This window comes from Oncorhynchus mykiss, chromosome 15 (genome assembly GCF_013265735.2).
Source record: "Oncorhynchus mykiss isolate Arlee chromosome 15, USDA_OmykA_1.1, whole genome shotgun sequence".
In the NCBI taxonomy this organism is placed as follows: domain Eukaryota; kingdom Metazoa; phylum Chordata; class Actinopteri; order Salmoniformes; family Salmonidae; genus Oncorhynchus; species Oncorhynchus mykiss.
Window position 1 is genome coordinate 58,393,880 of NC_048579.1, and position 21,874 is coordinate 58,415,753.

The 21,874-nt window shown below is 43.0% G+C and overlaps 1 protein-coding gene across 1 annotated transcript in view; it reads left to right on the forward strand.

The window, feature by feature from the left end:
* Positions 1 to 1,122: 1,122 nt before the first annotated feature.
* The window catches only part of LOC110490767 (netrin-4-like), a 37,835-nt gene continuing 17,083 nt past the window's right edge, over positions 1,123 to 21,874 (forward strand). Inside the window, exons 1-3 of the mRNA XM_036944818.1 lie at positions 1,123 to 1,786; positions 2,476 to 3,017; positions 21,338 to 21,610. Coding sequence (XP_036800713.1) covers positions 1,729 to 1,786; positions 2,476 to 3,017; positions 21,338 to 21,610 — 873 coding nt within the window. The 5' untranslated portion in view covers positions 1,123 to 1,728. The remainder of the gene's footprint in view (positions 1,787 to 2,475; positions 3,018 to 21,337; positions 21,611 to 21,874) is intronic.

Genomic DNA, 21,874 nt, shown 5'->3' on the forward strand with positions numbered 1-21,874 from the left:
TCTAGCACTGCGATGCAGTGCCTTAGACCATTGTGTCACTCAGGAGGCCCTCAAACTCCACAATTTTAAAGTAAGTGCCCAGTGAAAATCTCCATTTTAAAGTTAATATTAATCTCTTTGACTCTTCCTACACTCCTATTTGTGGCCAAAGCATAAATTGGAGAAAAAACCCTTCAAAACCCCAACCTTAAATTTGTATTTTAAACAGATGTTTAAAAAATGCTTGCTAAAAAAATGTCCTCAAATAACATGACGTCATCTCCCTGAGGAGGATGAGCTGGCCTATCTTCTTCTAGAGGAGGATGAGTTGGCCATTCCAGTCTACTTCCGTGAATATTTATAATGCCCAGTGCACACACACCATTCTGTTTTTGGGGTATGCCCACACCATTCCACTGTACAATTCACGTGTACAGATTAACATTTTTAAAGTTAAATGGGTTTCCATTGTATTTTCAACTCTACTGATGTCACAAAACATGTGTTATATAGCGAATGTGCCCACTCTGGTATAGGCACGTGCGCTCTATCCACCAGCTCGCAGATACAGTTGTGGGTACAGTCTACATGATACGATTATTATGGCCAAAATTGAGATTGTTTTAATTTGTCAAACGGCAGCCAAGCATGGATTCATCAAATCACCAGAATAAGATCCTCGATATTTATTGGAAAGGAGCATCAAGCTTTCCACCTTGCACCTTCACCACCCTGTGAAGTTCATCCTCATTTATTTCATCTGTAGCCTAATAAACTGTATGTTTTCCCGAGTCGTAGTAGGATGACCACATAAACATGTCATTCCGTGACTCCAAGTTTACTTCGATATGATAGTTATATCAATATTTGGGCATAAACGCGTTCCTACCTTAATTCTCGCATAATACATTTACCTACACAAAAATATCCAACCTTATATTTTACCGACAAAATTAGCTGTTTCCATCAGGTTTGTTGTCATTTTTTTATCGGACATATAGGGCTACTTTATTCGCCTAAAAAGGTTGGTTGGAAACGCGGTTAGAGTCTCCTTTCTAAAAGGGGGCAATTATTACAAATTTGGATCCTGTTCAGCTCACGAGCCTCATTAATTCTGGACCCTGGGTTTTGTTATTCTGTGTTCCTTTGTTTTGTTTAAACGATGTGTCAATAAACTTTACCGTATTTTTTTTTATCCGGATAAGTGTCTGTGGATTGGAGAGGTTTGGATGACCACAGCGTGCCAGCTCTGACCTGACACTAACTGGATCCTGACGACCAAGAATGTTCCTTTAAAGAGAAAAATGCAAAGAGACGGGGCGGAGCCGCAAGCCCGCTGTCACTCTCTCTGTATTCTATAGTAGATTCACAGTTTATCTTCAGGCTATTAGCAAGCAAATTAACTGTAAGGTAGAAGGTCCCGGCGAATACGAGAGAACGCAAATCAGTCCTCGGCTTTTGCAGAAGTAATGCGGAATAATGGAATACTTTTCCCTGGGTGTCTGACCCGGCTGTGTTGTCAAACTGGGGTCTTTGTTCTTCTTTGATCATATCTGATTGTTATTGAAACAGGGAAAGTAAAGACTACTGGCTTTGAACCTTGGCTTTACATTCGGAGGATGACATCTTGCATCTATTTGCCACTTGAATAACACCAACGAGGTGTCGCGTTGCCTATTCACAAGGCTTCTCTCTAGGTATCTCATAGCCTAACCTCTTCTTGGGAACACTTGCTTTTGGGTCGGAACTATGATGTGGACTTTGTTTGCTGTTTTTACCTGTACTGGACTATCTGGGCTTCTTGCAGGTTTGTATTTTTTCTTGAAAAAAAACCCTGCTTCTAATCGAATTCAATTCATAGGAAGTGTATTCATTGTGTGCAACAATGTAGCGTTCCCGCTGTCTGAGAACAATACGCCTGACAAGTGCAGCAACGGTGACAAAAGTATTTCCTTACGCTCCGCTCTGTTGACCACCTCGGGTCAACATTCTATTTGTATGGAGGTGAAACTCGTGTCTCATGATATCACTGAGATTTTCTCTATAATGTAGAATGTTTTCAAACGAAACACAAATATACCGACATGTTTTTATAACTATGTAATAACCTCAAAAGACCCATAACAATGACGGCTACTGTGAGCTACCAATCATTGTTGACTGCCAAAAATCTATTTTGAATACCTGCCAACATTATAAACATAATTGTTGTGTTATATAAAAACATGAAACCCCCGTTCCCCTGTGTGCATGTTGGCCGTGGAGAGGGCTCTTAAAGATGGCAGTGTACCCCAGAAGGTGTTCTTACATCCCACACCCAATGCATCTGGAACTCGTCTGCAGTGCACATCCTCCTCCCATAGCTGCCCAAAAATTGATCTCTGTCAAAGTCCACACTGAAGCATTCAAGTTTAAACGTTTATCTTCAAGTTTAGATTAAATACACAAGAGATCCTCGTCCATCTCCTATAACCTGTCCAATCTCTCTTCCTATAGATTTGGGTCGTGTAGGGGGGGTAGCCGCTCGCTGTGAGAGCCAGGCGTGTAACCCCCGAATGGGCAATCTGGCGCTAGGTCGCAGGGTCCTGACCCAGACCGTGTGTGGCTACAAGGGCACCGAGCCCTACTGCTCCTACTCTGACCCCTCCTCCTCCACAGTGCCCTGCCCCCCGGCCAGGTGTGGGGAGTGCAATGCGGCCCTCCCCCTGCAGGCCCACCTGGCTGCAGCCATGGCCGACTCCTCCTTCCGCCACCCCAACACCTGGTGGCAGTCGTCCGTGGAAGTGGAGTCTGAGACTCTGCAGCTGGATCTGGAGGCAGAATTCATCTTCACCCACCTGATCATGGTGTTCCGCTCGCCCCGCCCTACCGCCATGACCCTGGAGCGCTCGCAGGACTTCGGGCAGACCTGGAAGATATTGCGGTACTACGCCAGGAACTGTAGCGCCACCTTTGGACTGAAGGAGGGAAAGGCAGTGCTGGACAGGGCCCCCTGCACCTCCAAATACTCTGGAGCTTACCCCTGTACCAGGGGAGAGGTGAGGAGGGATTGAGGAGGGCTTTTGTGTGTGTGTGTGTGTGTGTGTGTGTGTGTGTGTGTGTGTGTGTACAGAGACAGACAGCACTGTCTGAGACAGAACCAGGTGTTAGTCCAGACAGCAGCTCAGACTCACACCTCTAGCGGTCCAGGATGTGCCCTGTCATGGCACCTTACTTATGGACGGATGAACAGCTGGAAGGAAGGAGGGATGATAGATGTTGGCTACTGTACTACACACAGGAGTGTCCACTCCACTTCCCCCCATTCATAAAGCTAACCTGCATATTCCCCTGTGTGTCTGAATCATGGGTCTCTAATCTAAATACAGGTACTAATCAAAACCGTGATGAGTTGAGTCAGGTGTGTTAGTGCTGGGCTGGAACTCCAGTCTGCACACCCTAACCTCTCTACAGCTCTCTACACCCTGGGTAGTCCATAGAGCCCAAGACAGCAGCAGCACTACGGAGGATAGTGTTATTACTAGGGAAGGATGGTTATCAGGTGGGGGTGGGGATTATGTGGCATGAAAGTGTTCCTGGCAGCTCCTTGATGTCTAACTGAAACAGTGTGTGAGTGGTTTCAGCTCCTACCAAGGCAGAGCTAACAGTACACAGTGCAGGGAGATCATGTAATGCAGGGTTCCCCAACTGGCAGCCCACGGGACCAATTTGGTGGTTTTATTTGCACCGCACAAATTTTCTGAGAATAAAAAATATATATATATTTTTTGTTGTTGTTGTTGTTGTTGTTTTTTTGTTGGACATAAAAGACTGTAAAAACACCAGGTAATCAGCTCCAAGTAATTTTCATTTAGGAAATCTGTTCCCAAGTATTCACACTCATAATAGAGAGACACGTGATCGTAAACAAAAGTAAGCAAGGTTTGAAATGATTGTTTTAGTCAAAAATTCTATCTGTTTGGGCTTCTAGCGGTTCATTTGCCGTCTACAAATTATTTCCAATTAAGATCCAGCCCCCCGACCATCCGCGTCAGAAAATAATGGGCCGCGGCTGAATCTAGTTGATGATCCCTGATCTAGTGCATGTTGACTCTGTAATGACTCTAGTTGATGATCCCTGATGTAGTGCATGTTGACTCTGTAATGACTCTAGTTGATGATCCCTGATGTAGTGCATGTTGACTCTCTAATGACTCTAGTTGATGATCCCTGATGTAGTGCATGTTGACTCTGTAAGGACTCTAGTTGATGATCCCTGATGTAGTGCATGTTGACTCTAGTTGATGATCCCTGATGTAGTGCATGTTGACTCTAGTTGATGATCCCTGATGTAGTGCATGTTGACTCTGTAATGACTCTAGTTGATGATCCCTGATCTAGTGCATGTTGACTCTGTAATGAATCTAGTTGATGATCCCTGATGTAGTGCATGTTGACTCTGTAATGACTCTAGTTGATGATCCCTGATGTAGTGCATGTTGACTCTGTAATGAATCTAGTTCACGATCCCTGATGTAGTGCATGTTGACTATGTAATGAATCTAGTTGATGATCCCTGATCTAGTGCATGTTGACTCTGTAATGAATCTAGTTGATGATCCCCGATGTAGTGCATGTTGACTCTGTAAGGACTCTAGTTGATGATCCCTGATGTAGTAAATGTTGACTCTAGTTGATGATCCCTGATGTAGTGCATGTTGACTCTAGTTCATGATCCCTGATGTAGTGCATGTTGACTCTGTAATGACTCTAGTTGATGATCCCGGATCTAGTGCATGGTTACTCTGTAATGAATCTAGTTGATGATCCCTGATCTAGTGCATGTTGACTCTAATTAATCTAGTTGATGATCCCCGATGTAGTGCATGTTGACTCTGTAAGGACTCTAGTTGATGATCCCTGATGTAGTGCATGTTGATTCTAGTTGATGATCCCTGATGTAGTGCATGTTGACTCTGTAATGACTCTAGTTGATGATCTCTGATGTAGTGCATGTTGACTCTGTAATGACTCTAGTTGATGATCCCTGATGTAGTGCATGTTGACTCTGTAATTACTCTAGTTGATGATCCCTGATATAGTGCATGTTGACTCTGTAATGACTCTAGTTGATGATCCCTGATGTAGTGCATGTTGACTCTGTAATGACTCTAGTTGATGATCCCTGATGTAGTGCATGTTGACTCTACTTGATGATCCCTGATGTAGTGCATGTTGACTCTGTAATGACTCTAGTTGTTGATCCCTGATGTAGTGCATGTTGACTCTAGTTGATTATCCCTGATCAAGTGCATGTTGACTCTGTAATGACTCTGGTTGATGATCCCTGATGTAGTGCATCAGTAATGACTATGGTTGATGATCTCTGATCTAGTTTATGTTGACTCTGTAATGACTCTAGTTGATGATCCCTGATGCAGTGCATGTTGACTCTGTATTGACTCTAGTTGATGATTCCTGATCTAGTGCATGTTGACTCTGTAAGGACTCTAGTTCATGATCCCTGATGTAGTGCATGTTGACTCTGTAATGACTCTAGTTGATGATCCCTGATGTAGTGCATGTTGACTCTATAATGAATCTAGTTGCTGATCCCCGATGTAGTGCATGTTGACTCTGTAATGACTCTAGATGATGGTCCCTGATGTAGTGCATGTTGACTCTGTAATGACTCTAGTTGATGATCCCTGATGTAGTGCATGTTGACTCTGTAATGACTCTAGTTGATCATCCCTGATGTAGTGCATGTTGACTCTAGTTGATGATCTCTGATGTAGTGCATGTTGACTCTGTAATGACTCTAGTTGATGATCCCTGATGTAGTGCATGTTGGCTCTGTAATGAATCTAGTTGATGATCCCTGATGTAGTGCATGTTGACTCTGTAATGAATCTAGTTGATGATCCCTGATGTAGTGCATGTTGACTCTGTAATGACTCTAGTTGATGGTCCCTGATGTAGTGCATGTTGACTCTGTAATGACTCTAGTTGATGATTCCTGATCTAGTGCATGTTGACTCTGTAAGGACTCTAGTTCATGATCCCTGATGTAGTGCATGTTGACTCTGTAATGACTCTAGTTGATGATCCCTGATGTAGTGCATGTTGACTCTATAATGAATCTAGTTGCTGATCCCCGATGTAGTGCATGTTGACTCTGTAATGAATCTAGTTGATGATCCCTGATGTAGTGCATGTTGACTCTGTAATGACTCTAGTTGATTGGCCCTTGATGTAGTGCATGTTGACTTTGTAATGACTCTAGTTGATGATCCCTGATGTAGTGCATGTTGACTCTGTAATGACTCTAGTTGATCATCCCTGATGTAGTGCATGTTGACTCTAGTTGATGGTCTCTGATGTAGTGCATGTTGACTCTGTAATGACTCTAGTTGACGATCCCTGATGTAGTGCATGTTGGCTCTGTAATGAATCTAGTTGATGATCCCTGATGTAGTGCATGTTGACTCTGTAATGAATCTAGTTGATGATCCCTGATGTAGTGCATGTTGACTCTGTAATGACTCTAGTTGATGGTCCCTGATGTAGTGCATGTTGACTCTGTAATGACTCTAGTTGAGGATCCCTGATGTAGTGCATGTTGATTCTGTAATGATTCTAGTTGATGATCCCTGATGTAGTGCATGTTGACTCTAGTTGCTAATCTCTGATGTAGTGCATGTTGACTCTAGTTGATGGTCTCTGATGTAGTGCATGTTGACTCTGTAATGACTCTAGTTGACGATCCCTGATGTAGTGCATGTTGGCTCTGTAATGAATCTAGTTGATGATCCCTGATGTAGTGCATGTTGACTCTGTAATGAATCTAGTTGATGATCCCTGATGTAGTGCATGTTGACTCTGTAATGACTCTAGTTGATGGTCCCTGATGTAGTGCATGTTGACTCTGTAATGACTCTAGTTGAGGATCCCTGATGTAGTGCATGTTGATTCTGTAATGACTCTAGTTGATCATCCCTGATGTAGTGCATGTTGACTCTAGTTGATGATCTCTGATGTAGTGCATGTTGACTCTGTAATGACTCTAGTTGATGATCCCTGATGTAGTGCATGTTGACTCTATAATGAATCTAGTTGCTGATCCCCGATGTAGTGCATGTTGACTCTGTAATGAATCTAGTTGATGATCCCTGATGTAGTGCATGTTGACTCTGTAATGACTCTAGTTGATTGGCCCTTGATGTAGTGCATGTTGACTTTGTAATGACTCTAGTTGATGATCCCTGATCTAGTGCATGTTGACTCTGTAATGACTCTAGTTGATCATCCCTGATGTAGTGCATGTTGACTCTAGTTGATGGTCTCTGATGTAGTGCATGTTGACTCTGTAATGACTCTAGTTGACGATCCCTGATGTAGTGCATGTTGGCTCTGTAATGAATCTAGTTGATGATCCCTGATGTAGTGCATGTTGACTCTGTAATGAATCTAGTTGATGATCCCTGATGTAGTGCATGTTGACTCTGTAATGACTCTAGTTGATGGTCCCTGATGTAGTGCATGTTGACTCTGTAATGACTCTAGTTGAGGATCCCTGATGTAGTGCATGTTGATTCTGTAATGATTCTAGTTGATGATCCCTGATGTAGTGCATGTTGACTCCAGTTGCTAATCTCTGATGTAGTGCATGTTGACTCTAGTTGATGGTCTCTGATGTAGTGCATGTTGACTCTGTAATGACTCTAGTTGACGATCCCTGATGTAGTGCATGTTGGCTCTGTAATGAATCTAGTTGATGATCCCTGATGTAGTGCATGTTGACTCTGTAATGAATCTAGTTGATGATCCCTGATGTAGTGCATGTTGACTCTGTAATGACTCTAGTTGAGGATCCCTGATGTAGTGCATGTTGATTCTGTAATGACTCTAGTTGATCATCCCTGATGTAGTGCATGTTGACTCTAGTTGATGATCTCTGATGTAGTGCATGTTGACTCTGTAATGACTCTAGTTGATGATCCCTGATGTAGTGCATGTTGGCTCTGTAATGAATCTAGTTGATGATCCCTGATGTAGTTCATGTTGACTCTGTAATGACTCTAGTTGATGATCCCTGATGTAGTGCATGTTGACTCTGTAATGACTCTGGTTGATGATCCCTGATCTAGTGCATGTTGACTCTGTATTGACTCTAGTTGATGATCTCAAATTTAGTGCATGTTGACTCTCTAGTGACTCTAGTTGATGATCCCTAATGTAGTGCATGTTGACCGTGTAATGACTCTAGTTGATCATCCCTGATGTAGTGCATGTTGACTCTGTAATGACTCTAGTTGATGATCCCTGATGTAGTGCATGTTGACTCTGTAATGACTCTAGTTGATGATCCCTGATGTAGTGCATGTTGACCGTGTAATGACTCTAGTTGATGATCTCTGATGTAGTGCATGTTGACTCTGTAATGACTCTAGTTGATGATCCCTGATGTAGTGCATGTTGACTCTGTAATGACTCTAGTTGATGATCCCTGATGTAGTGCATGTTGACTCTGTAATGACTCTTGTTGATGATCCCTGTTGTAGTACATGTTGACCCTGTAATGACTCTAGTTGATCATCCCTGATGTAGTGCATGTTGACTCTAGTTGATGATCTCTGATGTAGTGCATGTTGACTCTGTAATGACTCTAGTTGATGATCCCTGATGTAGTGCATGTTGACTCTGGAATGAATCTAGTTGCTGATCCCCGATGTAGTGCATGTTGACTCTGTAATGAATCTAGTTGAGGATCCCTGATGTAGTGCATGTTGACTCTGTAATGAATCTAGTTGAGGATCCCTGATGTAGTGCATGTTGACTCTGTAATGACTCTAGTTGATGGTCCCTGATGTAGTGCATGTTGATTCTGTAATGATGCTATTTGATGATCCCTGATGTAGTGCATGTTGACTCTAGTTGCTGATCTCTGATGTAGTGCATGTTGACTCTAGTTGCTGATCCCTGATGTAGTGCATGTTGACTCTGTAATGACTCTAGTTGATGATCCCTGATGTAGTGCATGTTGACTCTGTAATGACTCTAGTTGATGATCCCTGATGTAGTGCATGTTGACTCTGAAATGACTCTAGTTGATGATCCCTGATGTAGTGCATGTTGACTCTGTAATGACTCTAGTTGATGATCCCTGATGTAGTGCATGTTGACTCTGTAATGACTCTAGTTGATGATCCCTGATGTAGTGCATGTTGACCCTGTAATGACTCTAGTTGATCATCCCTGATGTAGTGCATGTTGACTCTAGTTGATGATCCCTGATGTAGTGCATGTTGACTCTGTAATGAATCTAGTTGATGATCCCTGATGTAGTGCATGTTGACTCTGTAATGAATCTAGTTGATGATCCCTGATGTAGTGCATGTTGACTCTAATGACTCTAGTTGATGATCCCTGATGTAGTGCATGTTGACTCTGTAATGACTCTAGTTGATGGTCCCTGATGTAGTGCATGTTGACTCTGTAATGACTCTAGTTGATGATCCCTTATGTAGTGCATGTTGACCCTGTAATGACTCTAGTTGATGATCTCTGATGTAGTGCATGTTGACTCTGTAATGACTCTAGTTGATGATCCCTGATGTAGTGCATGTTGACTCTGGAATTAATCTAGTTGATGATCCCTGAATTAGTGCATGTTGACTCTGTAATGAATCATCTAGTTGATGATCCCTGATGTAGTGCATGTCGACTCTGTAATGACTCTAGTTGATGGTCCCTGATGTAGTGCATGTTGACTCTGTAATGACTCTAGTTGATGATCCTTGATGTAGTGCATGTTGATTCTGTAATGATGCTAGTTGATGATCCCTGATGTAGTGCATGTTGACTCTATTTGCTGATCTCTGATGTAGTGCATGTTGACTCTAGTTGCTGATCCCTGATGTAGTGCATGTTGACTCTGTAATGACTCTAGTTGATGATCCCTGATGTAGTGCATGTTGACTCTGTAATGACTCTAGTTGATGATCCCTGATGTAGTGCATGTTGACTCTGAAATGACTCTAGTTGATGATCCCTGATGTAGTGCATGTTGACTCTGTAATGACTCTAGTTGATGATCCCTGATGTAGTGCATGTTGACCCTGTAATGACTCTAGTTGATCATCCCTGATGTAGTGCATGTTGACTCTAGTTGATGATCTCTGATGTAGTGCATGTTGACTCTGTAATGACTCTAGTTGATGATCCCTGATGTAGTGCATGTTGACTCTGTAATGACTCTTGTTGATGATCCCTGATGTAGTGCATGTTGACTCTGTAATGACTCTAGTTGATGATCCCTGATGTAGTGCATGTTGACCCTGTAATGACTCTAGTTGATCATCCCTGGTGTAGTGCATGTTGACTCTAGTTGATGATCTCTGATGTAGTGCATGTTGACTCTCTAATGACTCTAGTTGATGATCCCTGATGTAGTGCATGTTGCCTCTGGAATTAATCTAGTTGATGATCCCTGATGTAGTGCATGTTGACTCTGTAATGAATCTAGTTGATGATCCCTGATGTAGTGCATGTCGACTCTGTAATGACTCTAGTTGATGGTCCCTGATGTAGTGCATGTTGACTCTGTAATGACTCTAGTTGATGATCCTTGATGTAGTGCATGTTGATTCTGTAATGATGCTAGTTGATGATCCCTGATGTAGTGCATGTTGACTCTATTTGCTGATCTCTGATGTAGTGCATGTTGACTCTAGTTGCTGATCCCTGATGTAGTGCATGTTGACTCTGTAATGACTCTAGTTGATGATCCCTGATGTAGTGCATGTTGACTCTGTAATGACTCTAGTTGATGATCCCTGATGTAGTGCATGTTGACTCTGAAATTACTCTAGTTGATGATCCCTGATGTAGTGCATGTTGACTCTGTAATGACTCTAGTTGATGATCCCTGATGTAGTGCATGTTGACTCTGTAATGACTCTAGTTGATGATCCCTGATGTAGTGCATGTTGACCCTGTAATGACTCTAGTTGATCATCCCTGATGTAGTGCATGTTGACTCTAGTTGATGATCTCTGATGTAGTGCATGTTGACTCTGTAATGACTCTAGTTGATGATCCCTGATGTAGTGCATGTTGACTCTGTAATGACTCTTGTTGATGATCCCTGATGTAGTGCATGTTGACTCTGTAATGACTCTAGTTGATGATCCCTGATGTAGTGCATGTTGACCCTGTAATGACTCTAGTTGATCATCCCTGGTGTAGTGCATGTTGACTCTAGTTGATGATCTCTGATGTAGTGCATGTTGACTCTCTAATGACTCTAGTTGATGATCCCTGATGTAGTGCATGTTGACTCTGTAATGAATCTAGTTGATGATCCCTGATGTAGTGCATGTTGACTTTGTAATGACTCTAGTTGATTATCCCTGATGTAGTGCATGTTGACTCTATAATGACTCTAGTTGATGATCTCTGATGTAGTGCATGTTGACTCTGTAATGACTATAGTTGATGATCCCTGATGTAGTGCATGTTGACTCTATAATGACTCTAGTTGATGATCTCTGATGCAGTGCATGTTGACCCTGTAATTACTCTAGTTGATGATCCCTGATGTAGTGCATGTTGACTCTAGTTGATAATCTCTGATGTAGTGCATGTTGACTCTGTAATTACTCTAGTTGATGATCCCTGATGTAGTTCATGTTGACTCTGTAAAGACTCTAGTTGATGATCCCTGATGTAGTGCATGTTGACTCTGTAATGACTCTGGTTGATGATCCCTGATCTAGTGCATGTTGACTCTGTATTGACTCTAGTTGATGATCCCAAATTTAGTGCATGTTGACTCTCTAGTGACTCTAGTTGATGATCCCTAATGTAGTGCATGTTGACCCTGTAATGACTCTAGTTGATCATCCCTGATGTAGTGCATGTTGACTCTGTAATGAATCTAGTTGATGATCCCTGATGTAGTGCATGTTGACTCTGTAATGATTCTAGTTGATGATCCCTGATCTAGTGCATGTTGACTCTGTAATGACTCTAGTTGATGATTCCTTATCTAGTGCATGTTGACTCTGAAATGACTCTAGTTGATGATCCCTGATGTAGTGCATGTTGACTCTGTAATGATTCTAGTTGATGGTCCCTGATGTATTGCATGTTGACTCTGTAATTACTCTAGTTGATGATCCCTGATGTAGTTCATGTTGACTCTGTAATGACTCTAGTTGATGATCCCTGATGTAGTGCATGTTGACTCTGTAATGACTCTGGTTGATGATCCCTGATCTAGTGCATGTTGACTCTGTATTGACTCTAGTTGATGATCCCAAATTTAGTGCATGTTGACTCTCTAGTGACTCTAGTTGATGATCCCTAATGTAGTGCATGTTGACCCTGTAATGACTCTAGTTGATCATCCCTGATGTAGTGCATGTTGACTCTAGTTGATGATCCCTGATGTAGTGCATGTTGACTCTGTAATGACTCTAGTTGATGATCCCTGATGTAGTGCATGTTGACTCTGTAATGACTCTAGTTGATGATCCCTGATGTAGTGCATGTTGACTCTGTAATGACTCTAGTTGATCATCCCTGATGTAGTGCATGTTGACTCTAGTTGATGATCTCTGATGTAGTGCATGTTGACTCTGTAATTAATCTAGTTGCTGATCCCCGATGTAGTGCATGTTGACTCTGTAATGAATCTAGTTGAGGATCCCTGATGTAGTGCATGTTGACTCTGTAATGAATCTAGTTGAGGATCCCTGATGTAGAGCATGTTGAATCTGTAATGACTCTAGTTGATGGTCCCTGATGTAGTGCATGTTGATTCTGTAATGATGCTATTTGATGATCCCTGATGTAGTGCATGTTGACTCTAGTTGCTGATCTCTGATGTAGTGCATGTTGACTCTTGTTGCTGATCCCTGATGTAGTGCATGTTGACTCTGTAATGACTCTAGTTGATGATCCCTGATGTAGTGCATGTTGACCCTGTAATGACTCTAGTTGATCATCCCTGATGTAGTGCATGTTGACTCTAGTTGATGATCCCTGATGTAGTGCATGTTGACTCTGTAATGAATCTAGTTGATGATCCCTGATGTAGTGCATGTTGACTCTAGTTGATGATCCCTGATGTAGTGCATGTTGACTCTGTAATGACTCTAGTTGATGATCCCTGATGTAGTGCATGTTGACTCTGTAATGACTCTAGTTGATGATCCCTGATGTAGTACATGTTGACTCTGTAATGACTCTAGTTGATGATCCCTGATGTAGTGCATGTTGACCCTGTAATGACTCTAGTTGATCATCCCTGATGTAGTGCATGTTGACTCTAGTTGATGATCCCTGATGTAGTGCATGTTGACTCTGTAATGAATCTAGTTGATGATCCCTGATGTAGTGCATGTTGACTCTGTAATGAATCTAGTTGATGATCCCTGATGTAGTGCATGTTGACTCTGTAATGACTCTAGTTGATGATCCCTGATGTAGTGCATGTTGACTCTAACGACTCTAGTTGATGATCCCTGATGTAGTGCATGTTGACTCTGTAATGACTCTAGTTGATGATCCCTTATGTAGTGCATGTTGACTCTAATGAATCTAGTTGATGATCCCTTATGTAGTGCATGTTGACTCTGTAATGACTCTAGTTGATGATCCCTTATGTAGTGCATGTTGACTCTGTAATGACTCTAGTTGATGATCCCTGATGTAGTGCATGTTGACCCTGTAATGACTCTAGTTGATGATCTCTGATGTAGTGCATGTTGACTCTGTAATGACTGTAGTTGATGATCCCTGATGTAGTGCATGTTGACTCTGGAATTAATCTAGTTGATGATCCCTGATGTAGTGCATGTTGACTCTAGTTGCTGATCTCTGATGTAGTGCATGTTGACTCTAGTTGCTGATCCCTGATGTAGTGCATGTTGACTCTGTAATGACTCTAGTTGATGATCCCTGATGTAGTGCATGTTGACTCTGTAATGACTCTAGTTGATGATCCCTGATGTAGTGCATGTTGACTCTGAAATGACTCTAGTTGATGATCCCTGATGTAGTGCATGTTGACTCTGTAATGACTCTAGTTGATGATCCCTGATGTAGTGCATGTTGACTCTGTAATGACTCTAGTTGATGATCCCTGATGTAGTGCATGTTGACCCTGTAATGACTCTAGTTGATGATCCCTGATGTAGTGCATGTTGACTCTAGTTGCTGATCTCTGATGTAGTGCATGTTGACTCTTGTTGCTGATCCCTGATGTAGTGCATGTTGACTCTGTAATGACTCTAGTTGATGATCCCTGATGTAGTGCATGTTGACCCTGTAATGACTCTAGTTGATCATCCCTGATGTAGTGCATGTTGACTCTAGTTGATGATCCCTGATGTAGTGCATGTTGACTCTGTAATGAATCTAGTTGATGATCCCTGATGTAGTGCATGTTGACTCTAGTTGATGATCCCTGATGTAGTGCATGTTGACTCTGTAATGACTCTAGTTGATGATCCCTGATGTAGTGCATGTTGACTCTGTAATGACTCTAGTTGATGATCCCTGATGTAGTACATGTTGACTCTGTAATGACTCTAGTTGATGATCCCTGATGTAGTGCATGTTGACCCTGTAATGACTCTAGTTGATCATCCCTGATGTAGTGCATGTTGACTCTAGTTGATGATCCCTGATGTAGTGCATGTTGACTCTGTAATGAATCTAGTTGATGATCCCTGATGTAGTGCATGTTGACTCTGTAATGAATCTAGTTGATGATCCCTGATGTAGTGCATGTTGACTCTGTAATGACTCTAGTTGATGATCCCTGATGTAGTGCATGTTGACTCTAACGACTCTAGTTGATGATCCCTGATGTAGTGCATGTTGACTCTGTAATGACTCTAGTTGATGATCCCTTATGTAGTGCATGTTGACTCTAATGAATCTAGTTGATGATCCCTTATGTAGTGCATGTTGACTCTGTAATGACTCTAGTTGATGATCCCTTATGTAGTGCATGTTGACTCTGTAATGACTCTAGTTGATGATCCCTGATGTAGTGCATGTTGACCCTGTAATGACTCTAGTTGATGATCTCTGATGTAGTGCATGTTGACTCTGTAATGACTGTAGTTGATGATCCCTGATGTAGTGCATGTTGACTCTGGAATTAATCTAGTTGATGATCCCTGATGTAGTGCATGTTGACTCTAGTTGCTGATCTCTGATGTAGTGCATGTTGACTCTAGTTGCTGATCCCTGATGTAGTGCATGTTGACTCTGTAATGACTCTAGTTGATGATCCCTGATGTAGTGCATGTTGACTCTGTAATGACTCTAGTTGATGATCCCTGATGTAGTGCATGTTGACTCTGAAATGACTCTAGTTGATGATCCCTGATGTAGTGCATGTTGACTCTGTAATGACTCTAGTTGATGATCCCTGATGTAGTGCATGTTGACTCTGTAATGACTCTAGTTGATGATCCCTGATGTAGTGCATGTTGACCCTGTAATGACTCTAGTTGATCATCCCTGATGTAGTGCATGTTGACTCTAGTTGATGATCCCTGATGTAGTGCATGTTGACTCTGTAATGAATCTAGTTGATGATCCCTGATGTAGTGCATGTTGACTCTGTAATGAATCTAGTTGATGATCCCTGATGTAGTGCATGTTGACTCTAATGACTCTAGTTGATGATCCCTGATGTAGTGCATGTTGACTCTGTAATGACTCTAGTTGATGATCCCTTATGTAGTGCATGTTGACTCTGTAATGACTCTAGTTGATGATCCCTTATGTAGTGCATGTTGACTCTGTAATGACTCTAGTTGATGATCCGTGATGTAGTGCATGTTGACTCTGTAATGACTCTAGTTGATGATCCCTGATGTAGTGCATGTTGACCCTGTAATGACTCTAGTTGATGATCTCTGATGTAGTGCATGTTGACTCTGTAATGACTCTAGTTGATGATCCCTGATGTAGTGCATGTTGACTCTGGAATTAATCTAGTTGATGATCCCTGATGTAGTGCATGTTGACTCTGTAATCAATCTAGTTGATGATCCCTGATGTAGTGCATGTCGACTCTGTAATGACTCTAGTTGATGGTCCCTGATGTAGTGCATGTTGACTCTGTAATGACTCTAGTTGATGATCCTTGATGTAGTGCATGTTGATTCTGTAATGATGCTAGTTGATGATCCCTGATGTAGTGCATGTTGACTCTGTAATGACTCTAGTTGATGATCCCTGATGTAGTGCATGTTGACCCTGTAATGACTCTAGTTGATCATCCCTGATGTAGTGCATGTTGACTCTAGTTGATGATCTCTGATGTAGTGCATGTTGACTCTGTAATGACTCTAGTTGATGATCCCTGATGTAGTGCATGTTGACTCTGTAATGACTCTTGTTGATGATCCCTGATGTAGTGGATGTTGACTCTGTAATGACTCTAGTTGATGATCCCTGATGTAGTGCATGTTGACCCTGTAATGACTCTAGTTGATCATCCCTGGTGTAGTGCATGTTGACTCTAGTTGATGATCTCTGATGTAGTGCATGTTGACTCTCTAATGACTCTAGTTGATGATCCCTGATGTAGTGCATGTTGACTCTGTAATGAATCTAGTTGATGATCCCTGATGTAGTGCATGTTGACTCTGTAATGAATCTAGTTGATGATCCCTGATGTAGTGCATGTTGACTCTGTAATGACTCTAGTTGATGGTCCCTGATGTAGTGCATGTTGACTCTGTAATGACTCTAGTTGATGATCCCTGATGTAGTGCATGTTGACTCTGTAATGATTCTAGTTGATGATCCCTGATGTAGTGCATGTTGACTCTAGTTGCTGATCTCTGATGTAGTGCATGTTGACTCTGTAATGACTCTAGTTGATGATCCCTTATGTAGTGCATGTTGACTCTGTAATGACTCTAGTTTATGATCCCTGATGTAGTGCATGTTGACTCTGTAATGACTCTAGTTGATGATCCCTGATGTAGTGCATGTTGACTCTGTAATGACTCTAGTTGATGATCCCTGATGTAGTGCATGTTGACCCTGTAATGACTCTAGTTGATCATCCCTGATGTAGTGCATGTTGACTCTAGTTGATGATCTCTGATGTCGTGCATGTTGACTCTGTAATGACTCTAGTTGATGATCCCTGATGTATTGCATGTTGACTCTGTAATGAATCTAGTTGATGATCCCTGATGTAGTGCATGTTGACTCTGTAATGAATCTAGTTGATGATCCCTGATGTAGTGCATGTTGACTTTGTAATGACTCTAGTTGATGGTCCCTGATGTAGTGCATGTTGACTCTGTAATGACTCTAGTTGATGATCCCTGATGTAGTGCATGTTGACTCTGTAATGATTATAGTTGATGATCCCTGATTTAGTGCATGTTGACTCTAGTTCCTAATCTCTGATGTAGTGCATGTTGACTCTGTAATGACTAGTTGATGATCCCTGATGTAGTGCATGTTGACTCTGTAATGGTATTGCTCCACAGGCTTTTCCCTGGTAGTATTGCCTACATATTATTCTGTCATCTTTTATGATCCGCTGTATCGTACATCCAAAAGCAGTCTTCCCCTGTGAGTGGTGTGTGTGTGTGTGTGTGTCCATGCAAGTGTGAGCATGTGAAAGTGTGTATGTGTTTATTTGAGGGACCCAGCTAACATAAGATACTTGAGTCATGTTGTGATGTGCGTGCAATGCATGTGTGTGTGTGAATGCTTTTGTGTTTTTGTGTGTGAGGGAAGCGAGACACTGTGATAGTAGCATGACCTTTACCCTCTAACCCCTGTCTGTTGACCCTGAGGTCAGGGGAGGGGTCCAGACTCCAGTGTCCTTTCAGCTCCTCAAAACAGAGCCTGCTATACTAAACCATCCTCCACTCTCTCTATCACTATGGCTACTATATTTATCTTGTGATGTTCATCATAACTTAAATCATAATGCTGACATAATGCTGACAGCTCAATTGTCTGTGGCCTGTCTGAGGTGATGACAGCAAGGCATGTACAGAACTGTGTGTGTACTTTACCATGGGAGCTGAGAGTTGTGCTCCGTGTGTTTATGTCCATACAGAGGGCAAGGTGCACACGCGAATATGCCTACCCTGTCAGGCTTTCACCTACTAGCTCAATATGTCAAGTGCATCTCTGTGTGACTGTATGTTTGTGTCTGTGTGACTGTGTGTTTGTGTCTGTGTGACTGTGTGTTTGTGTTTGTGTGACTGTGTGTTTGTGTCCGTGTGACTGTGTGTTTGTGTCTGTGTGACTGTGTGTTTGTGTCTGTGTGACTGTGTGTTTGTGTCTGTGTGACTGTGTGTTTGTGTCTGTGTGACTGTGTGTTTACGTATTGAATGTTTGAGCTTAACTGGAGTGACAGTTATGTGTCGAGAAGGTGACTGTGTGTATGTGTTTGTGTGTATATACACCCGTGTGTGTGTTTAGTCAGTGTTAAGTGTTTGGGCTCCTGCAATCAGATAAGTGTTTAGCTGTGATGGATAGCAAGAAGGAGGGAGGGGGAGGAGGTGTGTCTTAGCTTGGAGCAATACTGTGAGGGAGCAGGTATTCCCAGCTTTCCCCCTCCTTTATCTGATGAACATTAAAAAGCATGTCATCTCTTGTGCTGAGAGCTGAACATGTTTGTCTGAATGGGGGAAAACCTGGGAGGCTTGTTCAGGTACTAACTGAAGAGGTTGTTGGAGAGCTCAGGGCTACTTGTGTTATTTATGAGGTCAGCTGGGCTGGAAGAATGTGTGTTTAGGTGTTATAGAGACTGTGATCTTCTTAGGGAGGGAGCTGTCCAACCAGAGCCCCACACACACCTCTCTCTCTCTCTGTCTGTCAGGGAGGAAGTGCCCTTTGCCCTGATGGAAGTTGGTCCTGCAGGCGAGACGGCCCATCCCCCTTCTCTCGCGATCTCTCTCTCTTTCTCTCTCTCTCTCGCTCTCTCCCTCCATCAATGCCCATTGTTCCTGTTTACCAGAATACAGTCCACAGCACTTTGATGGAATTAGGGCTGTTAAAGCCAGACTTACACTGTTTTTCAGATTGTAACAGGAAGAAGATTATGAGCGTAGAAATGCCACATGCTCCCCCTAACTAAGGTTTCTGTGGGACTGCTCTCTCTGTTTCTATAGTTTGACAGAGAGAGCATACCCAGACAATGACTTGACATTTTGTATGCACGAAAAACTTGAATGAGATTCTTAATTTGTTTGTTTGTATGTGTGTTAGAGTTTGCATTCGTTGTGTGGGTTGCATGAAGTCTGTGTCCACTGCCTGCAGCTGGAGCATACAGAAGGCCTCTTGTGGAATCTTTGCAGGGTTTGGGAATGTTGATTGGGTAAGTGTGTGTGTAGTTGGGAATGTTCATTGGATGTTGTGTGTGGAGTTTGGGATTGTCCATTGGGGATGTGTTTGTGTGTGGGGTGTGTGTGTGTGGGACAGTGTTGCTGCGGTGTCGCCGGGCTATCGCAGAGCCTTTGTCCAGGGCTAAGTTATGTGGGGCTGCATCTCTCGCCCGCTCTTTGTCTCGTCCTCCTCTCCCGCGGACTGGCGCCCCTTGCCCTATTTGTTGTGTTCCCTTAATTGCGAACACAATGCCGTGACTCTGTGACCTATTCCAACAACAGGGAACTTAATAGTGCTCCTCCCATCACACCCCAGGCCAGCCATACAGCCAATGGGGACACAGCATGGGCTCGACTCACACAGTCAACCCCCCAATGGTATCTATGTCAGGGATACTTCTCTGTATACATCAATGATGTCGCTCTTGCTGCTGGTGATTCTTTGATCCACCTCTACGCAGACGACATCATTCTGTATACCTTTGGCCCTTCTTTGGACACTGTGTTAACTAACCTCCAGATGAGCATCAATGCCATACAACTCTCCTTCCGTGGCCTCCAACTGCTAGTAAAACTAAATGCATTCTCTTCAACCGATCGATGCCCGCACCTGCCCGCCCGTCCAGCATCACTACTCTGGACGGTTCTGACTTAGAATATGTGGACAACTACAAATACCTAGGTGTCTGGCTAGACTTTAAACTCTCCTTCCAGACTCACATTAAACATCTCCAATCCAAAATTAAATCTAGAATCGGCTTCCTATTTTGCAACAAAGCATCCTTTGCATCCTTTACCGATCCTCGACTTCGGCGATGTCATTTACAAAATAGCCTCCAACACTCTACTCAACAAATTGGATGCAGTCTATCACAGTGCCATCCGTTTTGTCACCAAAGCCCCATATACTACCCACCACTGCGACCTGTATGCTCTCGTTGGCTGGCCCTCGCTTCATATTCATCGCCAAACCCACTGGCTCCAGGTCATCTACAAGTCTCTGGTAGGTAAAGCCCCGCCTTATCTCAGCTCACTGGTCACCATAGCAGCACCCACCCGTAGCACGCACTCCATTAGGTATATCTCACTGGTCACCCCCAAAGCCAATTCTTTCTTTGGCCGACTCTCCTTCCAGTTCTCTGCTGCCAATGACTGGAACGAACTGCAAAAATCACTAAAGCTGGACTCTTATCTCCCTCACTAGCTTTAAGCACCAGCTGTCAGGGCAGCTCACAGATCACTGCATCTGTACATAGCTCGTCTGTAAATAGCCCATCCAATCTACCTCATCCCCATACTGTATTTCTTTATTTACCTTGCTCCTTTGCACCCCAGAATCTCTACTTGCACATTCATCTTCTGTACATTCTACCATTCCAGTGTTTAATTGCTATATTGTAATTACTTCGCCACCATGGCCTATTTATTGCCTTACCTCTCTTATCCTGCCTCCTTTGCACATGCTGTATATAGATTTTTGCACTGTATTATTGATTGTATGTTTTGTTTATTCCATGTGTAACTGTGTTGTTGTACGTGTCGAACTGCTTTGCTTTATCTTGGCCAGGTCGCAGTTGCAAATGAGAACTTGTTCTCAATTAGCCTACCTGGTGAAATAAAGGTTAAATAAAAAAATATATACTCTCCTCCAATAACACTCCCTCCCAGAAACACACTTCTGCCCCAGGGATATCTGTGGCAGAAACACACAGCCCTCTCAGGAACATAATTCACCCTCAACAACAGCAGCAGTGTAAGCAGGTTGCCATAGGAGCAGTCACCAGGGTGATGGCAGTTGTGCTTGGGCTGGAGGGTAATATGGAGGGATCATCAATTTAGGGATGCACGACTCAGAGAGGGAGAAAGAAGGAGAGACAGAGAGAGAGGTGCAGAAAAGAAGCTGCGTTGTCACCAAGTCTTGCATAATAACATAGTGCCACTAACTCGTATCATTTTGACTGACTGTTGGATTGGTTGATTGACAGGTGATCTACCGTGCCCTCCCCCAATGGGAATCTCTTGACCCGTATGGGGTGGCAGGCCAGGAGCAGCTGAGGGTGACCAACGTGCGCATACGTCTGCTGGAGCGCCAATCCTGTCCCTGCCAAGCCAAAGATCCCACCGTTGGAGCCCCGCTCACCCAGCACTTCGCCATTTATGACCTTATTGTGAAGGGCAGCTGCTTCTGCAACGGGCACGCCGAGCAGTGTGTCCCTGCGCCCGGCTACCGCCCTGTCAGGGACAGAACTAACCACGTGGTGAGTGTGTATGTGTGTGTGTGTGTGTGTGTGTGTGTGTGTGTCTGTCTGTGTTTCTGTCTGCATATCTGACTGTCTGTGTGCATGCATGCGTTTTGTGTATCAGTCATTAGCATAGTGATGAGGGATATCACCTTTCTCTGTCCCACTTCCTGTGCTGGGCTTGCTCTGTCTGGGTAGATAAAAAGCTGCCTTTCCTGTGATCCAGATTACAAAGGAAATGTTGATATGGATTCAGCACTGGGCTAATGATGGTGTGGAAGT